The following is a 12,121-nucleotide window of genomic DNA, read 5'->3' as shown; positions in this document are numbered from 1 at the left end:
ACTGGGAAAGGGTTTGAGAGAATGTTCTGGGGTGATGGAAATGTTTAATTTTTGATTGGAGTGGTGATTACAAGGGTATATATAGTTGTCAAAACTGATCCAACTGTAATATTATGAACCTTTTATGAAATGTAAATTAGAGCTCGATTGAAATATGAATGTGTATATCTATGTATAAATGTAAAGAAATACATATACTTAAATTTCTATTAAAGGGTCTAATGCAATGAGCCCAGCTCCCCTTGGCCCTGTGAATTTCACACCTTCTGCCCTTCAAAGACCTGGACTTTGTGCTTTCAAAGTGTGGATTCAAGCTTCAGCGTGATGCTGCAAGTTGGAACCTTGTGCAATCACACCCAGGTCATTTCCCTCTAGCCTGTGGACTTCCCATCTCTGACACAATGCCCCATCTGGTCATCCCCGCTCGGCCACTGGAGAAAGTTTGGGAGGCAGGTTCAACTTGGTGGGGAATTCCTCTCCCCGCCCAACCCCCACCCACCGCCGCACACACTCTCCAGCGTCCAGGGGGCGGCAGGGTCAGCGCTCTCAGGGCATGAATCAGTCTCCCCTCCAGGCTCCGCAAAGGCACGCTCCGCCCTGTCCCAGGTCAGAAGGACGCTCACCCTACATAAAGCAGCGGCACCCACCACGCTGGAACTCAGACTGCCTCGAGGTTGGACGCTGTGCACCTTCCTCCCGCTGGCACATTCTGGGGACGCCTCACCCCACGGGCGGCTTGAATCCAGACACCATGTACTCTGTTCGCCCCCTCCAGCTGGTGGTTCTGCCGCTGCTCCTGGTGGGAACTGCGCTGGGAGATGCTCCTCAAGCGCCGCCAGGTATCTCCCTGCCCAGGGGACCCCCTTATCGCCCCGGCCAGGCGGCGAGGGCTCCGCGGACCCCTGCACTCGCTCTCTGTGCCCCGCTTTCCCCGATCCCTGCCGTGCACCACGCAACGGGGCACTTGCGCCCAAGTTTGCACTTTCTTTCTCTGCAGATGCCCTTCTGCTGTGCTGGGAAGCTGCCGGGACAGAACTCCCCGGGAAGCTTCTCCCTCCGCGGAGATGTGGCTGACCTCCTTCTCTCACTCTCTGGCTCTCCTTCTGCCCCTCCTGTAGGAAATAACGCGGAGATCTGCCTCCTACCCCCGGACGAAGGGCCCTGCCGGGCCCGGATCCCCAGTTACTACTATGACAGGTATACGCAGAGCTGCCGCGAGTTCATGTATGGGGGCTGCGAGGGCAATGCCAACAATTTCGAAACTTGGGAGGCCTGCGATGAAGCTTGCTGGAGGATACAGAGTAAGTGCTCGCACGCACACTCAGGACTCTTGTGCTGCTCCTTGCACTGAAGGGCTAGTAGTAACTTAGCTTATTTTCCAGATCCCATCTTCTACAGTAAGTTTTAGCCTGAATTTTCTCAAATATTAAGGCTTTTAATGCTTTTCAGTTTACCACAAGTGATCACAAAGTTTACAACGCCTAAGACATCTCCTCTCTCCTAACTGGCATTTATCGTAATTCACTGCGTGTGCAGACTCAGGAAAAGATTTCACCAGTAAGACGTAACACTGCAAGAGTATAATGTATTAGGTGCAACATAAGGGCTTTTCTGTATTTATTATAGTTCTAAACCTATGGTTTTTATGCCTCCTTGAGAATAGCATTTTCTCGTGTCCACTATCTATCAATCTGAAATACTTTTAGTGGATTTTGTTATTAAAGTGTGATTTAGCTAATTATAACCTTATTTTTGTCCCCGATACCCCATCAGATCTTAGATTAGTATAGAGATATAGTGGAGATTCATGATGCTGTTTTCGATTTTATTTTAATTATGTTTATTATCTCTGTTAAGGCCTGTAACAGAACCTGGGGCTCTGCTACTCAAGGAATTGAGCCAGGGAAAAATGTGTATTCCTACGAATAAGTTTGATTAACTTCGTATGTAGAAACAATCAGAATACTCTGAGAGAACAGTCTTTCCACTGAAGTTGAAAATTTATCATAGCCGAGCCAAGTCTGGAGACACTGTTAAAAAAAAAAAAAAAAGCCGAATCCAGTTGCCTCTCAGTGTCTGTGGGGATTGGTTCCAGGACCCCACCCCACCCATACCAAAATCCACAGCGTTTGTCTATAACATATGCACATCCTCCCTTATACTTTAAATCATCTCTAGATTACTTATAATGCCTAATACAACATAAATGCTAGGCATATAGTTGCCACCATAGGACAAATTTAAGTTTCGCTTTTTTTTTTTTGAACTTTCTGGAATTTTTTTTCCTGAATATTTTCTGTCTGGGGTTGGTTGAATCTGTGGATTCTGGACCCAGGGATACAAGGTCTCACTGTAACTGGACTAGTGGGCAGTCTTTTGGGGGTTTACTAGCCCAGCACTAAATATGATGCCTTCCCCCACTCCACCCTGGCCACCACCAGTTGTTTCTGAAAATACAGTAAAGTTTTGAAAGTAATACCAAGAAGGTTAAATTTTTACTAACATTGTTTTATGCTCTTCTTGTCCTAGAAGTTCCCAAGATTTGCCGGTTGGAAGTCAGTAAGAGGCAGTGTGGGGAGCTCAGAGAAGTGTATTTCTTCAATCTAAGTTCCATGGCATGTGAAAAATTCATATCTGGCGGGTGTCACAGCAGTGAGAACCGGTTCCCGGATGAAGCTACTTGTATGGGCTTCTGTGCACCAAAGAAAGGTAAATATTCTTTTTACAGTGTTTCTATTTCATTTCTTTATTAAGGCTTTAGGGTGAAAAAGTTAACAATTTGATGTGGAATGAACATGGTTTGCGTTCTGGTGATTTCACATATAATATGATATCAGTCTTCACACTATTGCCCTGTGAGGGAGTATTATTATCCCCTGTTCTACATGTTAGAGTGCAAGCTAGAAGTTAACAACTTGCCAAGTTCTCAGGGCTGGAAAGTGACAAAGCTATGATTCAAGTTTTGCTTCCTCTTCTGCATTGTTTCTTTAGAACTATTTCTCATCTACGTAATTTACACGTAAAAATTACAATCTTCATTAATGACATGACCTCAGGTTTGTATGAAATCAGTTGTATATATGAGATAGTGTGATAGAAAGACTTCATGGTGAAACCTGAAAACTTCTAAAGTTTTTGGTTAGATTTCTGTGTTCTTTAGTAGTTACAAATTGTAGCACAAATTGATCTCTATCCCTCTTTTCTCTCTTCCCCATTGCTTACCTACATTCCCCCCACACAATCCCTAAAACCATGGGTTACTTGGGTAGTATGTAATGTTTGTACAGGCATTTTCCGTAGGCATAGCAGAGACACGTACACAGAGATAAATAAGTTCAACAAACAAGGAAAACTTGCTTTGGCAGAGACTTTGATAAAGCTCTGTAGCTATACAGTGTTGAATATGCAAAATCTTGAATTAATGAGGAGATGGTTCTTGCTGGCGTTCTTTTAAATTGTTTATGTAAATGTAAGTGTTCCAGTGGCTACCTGGGAATTAGATACATGTATTCTTGATTAATAATGGAAGGAGAGCTGATAAAAACATTTAAAATAAAACTACCAACACAAGAGAGTTTACCAAAGCATGTCACGTATTTTCCCATGAAATGTAGCCCATTTTTACCTGTCCATATCTGTTTTTCGGGTTTAATTTCTTTACACATTCAAACGATACAAGGATATAGCTTGATATTCTGTCCACTTTATAAAAATTTAGAGTTAACAAAATATGGCATGTCAGCTGTTTTGAAATTCAAGGCACACTTTTTAAATGGTGTAGTATATTTTGGATTCAGAACGAAGCTTCTATGGGATTAGATTTTCTTCAGTTACTTCAGTAATCAGCACAGTTTAGTAAATCTGCTATTACTGCATTTTTAATTTTATTTTCTTTTTCATTAAGGTCCATCGTTTTGCTATAGTCCAAAAGATGAGGGACTATGCTCTGCTAATGCAACTCGCTATTATTTTAATCCAAGACACAAAGCCTGTGAGGCCTTCACCTATACTGGCTGTGGAGGGAATAACAATAACTTTGTTAATGTGAAGGACTGCAAACGCATTTGTGTAAAAGGTAGTGGATTTTTTTCTTATTCAATTTTTAAACTAACTTTATAAATAACTCATAAGCAAAATTATATTTTGATGTATCCATTTTACTAATAACATATTGCCATTTCTAGACTGCTTCTACATAGACAGCACTTTAGTACTGGTCAGTTTTGTCAAAGTGCTTATACTGGCTAGGTAGAGTGTTATTGACTAAGTGGATACTGAGTAAAACTGACTTTATAATCATTAAAATTAAGATGAGGTGAGTTTGTAAGCATGTCGTAAGTGGTGATTTATAGCGAGCCTACAGACTGGGTAATATGATGTTTATTTTTATTTTGTTGACCTTAGCCTTGAAAAAGGGAAAGAACAAGAAGATGCCAAAGCTTCTCTTTGCAAGTAGAAGACTGAAAATTAAGAAGAAGCGATTTTAACCCTTTCTTTTTTCTGTATGTCATCTTGTGAATGCCTTTATGATTATATCTGAAGGATAATATGGTAACACAAGTAAGCGAATCATTAGTGATTTATTCACCAGTTCTTATATTTTTAAATTTGTGTATTTTTTATACATAACTAGCTGCTATTCAAATGCGAATCTATTATTTTAAATTTAATGTTCAACTATTTTTTTATGAGGTTAAATTCTTGCTGTGCATAAGATATAAAAGCAAATATGACTCACCCAGTTCTTGGGGTTGTTCTCCCTGATTTCAGAAGATGATAGTAACTGAAAAATATAAGACAATATAATTATATTCTTTTAACACATAGGATTATAAAAAGGACCAGCAAATATATTTAATTTTGCATTTAAAAGTTAGATTATATTTTGGGGCCACGGAGACAAACTTGCAGACTTACCAACACTTCAAAAAATGTTACAAATGCTACTATGTAGACACTGCTAACTTACTTCTATTTCTACAGTGTCATTTAAAAGATAATAAAGTAACTTTTTTGACTGAATTAAAAAGCTAGTAAAGTAATTACAACCAGAAATGCACTCCTCGGGTAGGGGTGGGGGGATTCTCTGTCTCTCTCTCTCTTCAGCTATCCATCCATCCCCACTCAGCATTAAGTTGTTAAAATTTTTGTACTGTTCAAGGTGCTTATTTATACTATACCAGAGACAATGCATAAATTTAATAATTTAAATTCCACTAATAAAATATTTCTGATAAATATGATCATCCCATTTTAAACAGTTTTTTTCTTTCTCTGTAATAACAAGATTTTTTTAAATTCCTACATTTTCTTGGCAAGATTAATGTTTAAAAGTATGCCCCTGATATGGCCAAATTATAAGTACATTTGCCCTTTTCTTGAGCAATCCCTCCTTTAAAAAACTATCCCAAAGGTATTGTGACAAAAAAAAAAAAAACCCAAAATGCTAATATGCTGTAGTTGATATATTATTTGGAAAAACTGAAAACTGGAAACAAACCAGATACTCATCAATAGGGGGTTGGTTGAAGAAATTATGGATGAAAAATCAGCAAATTATCTATATGTGGATATCATCTGATCCTCAGGATACATTAAAGAAAAACAGGGTCTAGAACAATATGAATAAATACACACACACACACAAATCACAGAAGATACAAAGATATTAAAAATGTTTACCTATAAGATGAGGTAGGAGACAAAGGATTGGACAGGTATGGAAGTGAAATTTATGTGAATGTACCTTACTATAATTTTGATCCTGGATCATGTAAATATTTTGTGTAATTAAAAAACAAAATTAAATCAAAAAGAATAAAAAGCATTCCTTCTAAAACTGGAAACAAGACAAAACAATTGAACCTAAATGAATATCAAATAGCGGCATAACTACAAAAAGGGTATATAATTATTTTCAGTGACTTTCAAAACTAGTATTTTGACTCTGTATCTTTTGGAGGATATAATCTAAGAGTCAAATAAATTCTGAAGATATCTAAAAATACATTTTTTAGTCTGATTAGTAATATTGTTATTTTGAACCTATCATACATAGAATACTATATTATATATTCTATAAAAATGTATTTGCCACCCTTTCATTGAAAAGTCTTTTGACAATCCAGTAGGAGTAAGTACACCTACCGTCCAGATTATGGTCACTAAAAGAAACCAGAGCTTGCTGAGTCTAGGTCTGGGACAGGAAATGTGTAAGATGAACCTGGGCCGTCTTACGCTGTAAAGCAAGGAAACTATCAAAGACTAATGAATTAAAAAAAAAAAAGACTAATGAATCACGTCACAAAAACAGAAGAGTAACATTAGGGGACTTCCACTGACCTAAAATGAGGCAATATGAGCATCAAAACAAAAAATGACCACAAATATATAAGTATATAAGTGTGAATATAACATGAGTTAATAATTACACATACACCTCCTTGGTGACTCTTAGAGGTTGCTAGGGCATTATCTCATTACTCTGAAAACTGATGAATTAGAAAAATACTAAAGTACTTATCCTTTTTTATTTAGTCTTAACAACTAAATAGTGTACGAGAGAAAGTTACTCATAGAAGAATCCCACCTAATACATGCAATAAAATGTTAGAAGATACCCCTAATGAAGTATGCATCTAGGTAATGATCATCTGTGGATGCTGAAACCATGGCATGAAAGATTGATGGGGAACAGTATCATGGAGAAATCAGACTAATGTCTCCGAACCCATGGATAATTTTAACATTACTAAAAGTGTGCCAACAGACATTATTCACTTCTGGATGTGATGCAATAAGAAGTGTACACCCTTTCTGATGAAGTAATCTTTCAGAAAGAAAGAGAGGAAAAATTAAACCTGAAGTTAGGCCAGTCTCTAGAGCTTACTGTCTATCATATTGCCAGATTGTAAGGTACTCTTGGTGGGTAAAGGAGCAAGTTGGAAGAAACCAGGGAAAGTCAATCAGCCAAATACATAATATTGGACATTCTACAGGACAAATATCCTAGTTTCTCCAACAAACCAAAACAAATTTTAAAAGGAGGAAAAAGAGGAGACAGTGCTTTTATAGAGTATGAGATGTAACAACAACAAAAAGCCTGTCATTAAAAGGTTTTCAGTTGAATAAGGCCTGTATTTATGACTGCTTTTGGTGGTTTCTGAGAATGACTATAGCAGAAGGATCTTGTGTGTGCTCTGGGGTTGTCGAGTGAGCGATACAGAGCCTCTGGGCATGGTGGTTAGGGGGTTTCAAGCACTACAGGGAAGCTTGATTTATTTGTTGACTTTAACCCACCCTGGGACCAAAGCCCTTTGGGGATCATGGACCTGACTTAGTTTACAGCTACAGCTTTCTGCTCAGCAAGGGTAGGAGGTAGACTTTCTGATATAACTGTTCTAATAGCCCAAACCTCTGCCATTTTAATCTAATGACGAAATAAATAGAACTGTCGTAGGACATTCTGCAGTTGAAGGGAAATTCCTTTTTGCCACAATCAGCTTGAAGACAGGTCACTACTGTGATTTTACCAGACAGCTGTTTAAAAGGAATGTCTCATTCCGTGACACAAAAAAAGGAATGGCTAGCTTTCGAATATCACAGCCTCTTACTGAAAAAAATTACTCTGGACTACCACTTATGCACACACATTGTCACATGTTCACCGACAGAAACTGCAGTGGAGCCTTCTAGATTGCCTGGATCATGGTACCTCCAAGTGTACATGTTATCTCTGCCAACAGTCTTGTAGACATTTAGCTAATGATGTTATTTAGTAAGGGACTGTCCTTTGGCATGTCCTTCCCTGTATTGTAAGAGTGGTCATAGAAGCTTGTCTTTAGAAGCTTCATGTTTCTAAAAAAAAAAAAGAAAAAAGAAATGTCTTGTGATAAAAATAAGAAAAAATAGAAAAGTGCAGAGTTGTAGCTTTAAATATTTGTTGTCTATATATTCTGTCATAAATATAGAGATGGAGGCAAGTAATGTGGGAATCAAAATCATCTACAATTATTTCTTCTCCCTTCACTCTTGTATCAATTGGTCGCCAAGTGTATCTATTCAAACCTATTCTAATCCTCCTTATCTTACTCCAGAAAATTAAAACATTCTCCCAAGTTTCCTCCCTGCCTATGTCTGCTCCATATCCAATCATCCACACTAAGGCCAGGGTAATCTTTCTTAAAAAAAAAATAATCTTATCAGGTTACTCTTCTGCTTAGAACTCTTTAGTGGTTGAATTGGGAGATTGGGATTGATATATATGCACTAATATGTATAAAATGGATAACTAATAAGAACCTGCTGTATAAAAAAATAAATAAAATTCTAAAAAAAAACCCTAAAACAAAAAAAAAAAACACTCTTTAGTGGTTTCCCATTAAATCTTCATGTTACTGTCCAAGCCCCTAGTATGTCATTTAAGACTTCATACAAGTAGACCATGACATTCTGCTCCAGCTTCATCTCCCCGATTACACCATCATCTATAACCTACAATTCAGTTGCACTAAATTGTGTTCAATTTCCAAAGCATAGTGCTTTATTTTTCTATAATACAGTTATTATATTTTGTGCATGAGAGCCATCTGGGCAGCCAGGCACAGTACAGACTCCTAAGCCCCATGCCCAGGGGTTTTGATTTAGTGGTTTGAGTTGGCACTCAAAGATGTACATTAAAAACACTGGATCCAAATGATTAGAACGTATACTTGCATGACACGTGAGGAACACAGTTTTATGCCTTAGAATGTTTAATTTTCCTTTGAAAATAGTATCCATCCCTCCTTAAGAACTACTTGACAAGTTGAATCTTCTTGTTGGCACAGCATTCCTTGACCCTCCTCAAGCAGGTTTAACCATCTGTTCTGTGGGCTTGGCTATACCCAATACAATTCCCAGTCACTCTAACACAGTATTTAATTATTTTCCCAGGAGTTTTATTGTTAGGGTGTTCAGGTTTTTCAAGCAAAATTAATAGGTTTTTTTCATTTTAAAATATATTATCATACTCACTGTATAATATATAGAAAATAAAAGAAAAATATAAGGATAAAAATAAAAACAATCCAATATTTTACCACTAAGTGATTAACAATATTTGTCTCCTTGAGGGAGAAATAACTTAGTCAAGAGATATGAGCATTTTTATGCTCTCAGTATATACTAACAAACTGCATTACAAAGTTAAATCAATTTATCCCCACCTAAGAATCTATGCAAATGTCCAACAATTTGGTTTAAAATAAACAGAAAAATAAATCACTTCTTTATAATTAAGTGGTATCTAATCATTATTTTAACTGGTATTTCCAAGATTATTACTAAATGTTGCACTTAAAAATATTATACATTTTCTCTCATTAAAGGTTAATACTTCCCTTTAAACTTAGCTTACAACGTTAACATAAAAATAGAGCTAATATTTTATAATCGAATTTTTAATAATGAATTGTTTCAAACATAGAAAATTACAGAAAACATTATAACTGACCCAATTTAAAATACATGATAGGAGTTTGCCAGATTTGTTTCAGGTGCTTTTTCTATTTTAAGAAATGAGATGTGGCAAATAGAGCTTAAGACTCAAATGTTCCTCTGTCATCCCATCTCTCCCTTACTCTCCTGAGAAGTAACTGCTCTCCTAATGTTGGAGTATATACTTTCTGTGCATATTTTAATGCTTGTATTATGAATATATTCACCCACACCAATATGAAGTATTGTTACACATTTTAAAATTATTTATGATGTCACACTATGTATCCATTGTCATCATGCATTGCTACCATTATGTTTTAGGTATAGTCTATAAATCCACATTGTTTCATGTAGATCTGCTTCATTTATTTTGACTACACAATGTTATTCCAGTACATGAATACAGTATATTCATCCATTTCCCTATTGACGTATATTCCCAAATTTTTGCTTTTATAAGCAATATAATAACAAATGTTTATATACATATCTCATATTACACAAACATGGACCTGGAAGTGGAACTGCTAGTTAAAGACACGTTCATCTTCAACTTACTGTATTTTGCCAAATCACTCACCAAAATATTAGTACCACTAAGCACCAATGTATACAAATTTCTATTTCTTCAAGTTTTTGACAACACTGAACACTGTCAAAGTCTTTAATTGTTGCCATTCATAAGTGAGAAATTGTACCTCATTGTTGTTTAATTTTTATTTTCCTGATTAGTAATGATGCTGAGAATCATTTTTTTATATTTGTTGGCCATTCTCATTTCCTCTTCTATAAATTGTCCATTTGTATTTCTTCCATTTTTCCCTTTGACTCTGTATCATTAATTTGTATATTTTTATGTATTCTGGGTAAGAATCTTTTGTTAGTTATGATTTACAGATATCTTCTTCCAATTTGTGTAAATAGTGATGTTATTTTGGTTTTCCTCTGCAAGTTGGATTGTGAAGCTACATTATTTCATGATATGGCATTAAGCAGGATTCATTTAGCACTTTCTCAACTCTTAAATGGATTATGTGACATCCTTACAAGAAATCAGGAAGTATGATATTTGTGCCAAAGCCCAGTAGATTGTGAGATATTTCCTCAATAAAACACTGCAACATTTTGAACAAAGTGATAAGGAAAGTGTTATGTACTATAAGAATTATTATAGAGAATATAAAAAGAAGCAATATTGGAAAAATTACTGGCTAAGAACTTCTCCTAACTAAAAACATATGACTATATGTTCAAGAAGCTCTACATGTTCCAAACAGAAAAAATTCAAAGAAAAATACAACTGGCCACATCTCAGTCAAACTTCTGAAAACTAAAAACAAATTGAAAATCTTCATGTAACTAGAAAAAAACAAGTATCTCCAAATGAGCATCAAAAAGACTGATGACTGATGATATTTCAATAGAAACTATGAAGTCAGAAAATGACAGATTAACATTTTAAAGTGCTAAACAAACAAAACCTGCAAACCAATAATTGTACACCCAGCAAAAACATCCTTCAAAATGGAAGGATAAATGAAGATGTTTACATATAAACAAAAGCCAAGAGAATGTGTTGTCAGCAGATCTGCACTACAGAAAACATTAATGGAAATTCTGAAGGAAAATGATCCCAGAGTGGAATGAGAGCACTAGAAGATAGAAGTGTGAAAAACTATAAATGAATATTCTGTTTAAAAGTATTGAGTATTATATCTTATGAATTTAAAACATGTAGGTTTTAGATATATGGAATTAATAGCACCAAAGGTAGGAGTGTTGGTTAATGGAATTAAACTTTTCTCAGCTTCTTGTATACTTTGGGGAGTATTACAACTTACTAGCTAGAATACATACAGTAAGTTAAGGGTAATTGGTGAAAGAATAACAAAACAGATAGGGCTAAAAAGTGAGTAGAGGAAAGAATGGACTAATAGGAAAAATGGAATAATGATTAATCCAAAGGAAAGCAGGAAAAAAGAAATGAAGAAACAAAAGATGGGACAATTAGAAAACAGTGGCAAGATAGCTGACTTAAACCCAACTATCTAAGTAATATTATTAAATATAAGTTGGCTAAACACTCCAATTAAAGGAAGAAATAGTCATATTGAATTAAAAAACAAACAAAAATCCAGGATTCAACTCAATACTGTTTACAAGACACATGCTTTATATACATGTTATAAATAACTGAAAATAAAGAATAGAAAAGGTATACCATATAAACACTACTAACCAAAATAGTTTATTAATCTCAGACAAAGAAGATTTTGAGACAAGGAGAATAGCCAAAATAAAGAGGGACTTTCACAGGGATAAAAAGGTTCAATTTAATCAATAGGAGGATATAATAATTATAAATGTCTACATGTCTAATAAAAAGTTCAATATATGAAAGGAAAACAGAGATAACTAAAAGGAGAAATAGACATATCTATAATTGTAATTTATATAATTTGATATTTTAACACAGTTCTTTCAATAAATGAAAAAGTAGGAAAAATTAATGAAATAAGAAATTTAAATAACACTATACCCAACAGATTCAGAATAAACATTGTTTGTAAGTATATATGGAATATTTACCAAGTGGACCACTTGCTGATCCATAGGTAAGTCTCAATCTATTCCAAAGAAT

The 12,121-nt window shown here is 35.6% G+C and overlaps 1 protein-coding gene across 1 annotated transcript; it reads left to right on the top strand.

The window, feature by feature from the left end:
* The first annotated feature begins 517 nt into the window (after positions 1-517).
* On the top strand, positions 518-5,238 carry TFPI2 (tissue factor pathway inhibitor 2). Its single transcript, XM_060156088.1, has 5 exons — positions 518-839; positions 1,119-1,301; positions 2,530-2,709; positions 3,905-4,075; positions 4,405-5,238. The coding sequence occupies exons 1-5, from the start codon at positions 554-556 to the stop codon at positions 4,485-4,487; spliced, it is 903 nt and encodes a 300-aa protein (XP_060012071.1). The 5' UTR covers positions 518-553; the 3' UTR covers positions 4,488-5,238.
* Positions 5,239-12,121: the final 6,883 nt, after the last annotated feature.

Source organism: Lagenorhynchus albirostris, chromosome 8 (genome assembly GCF_949774975.1).
Source record: "Lagenorhynchus albirostris chromosome 8, mLagAlb1.1, whole genome shotgun sequence".
NCBI classification, from domain to species: domain Eukaryota; kingdom Metazoa; phylum Chordata; class Mammalia; order Artiodactyla; family Delphinidae; genus Lagenorhynchus; species Lagenorhynchus albirostris.
The sequence above is the reverse complement of the archived record's forward strand: the minus strand, read 5'-3'. Positions and strand labels throughout refer to the sequence as shown.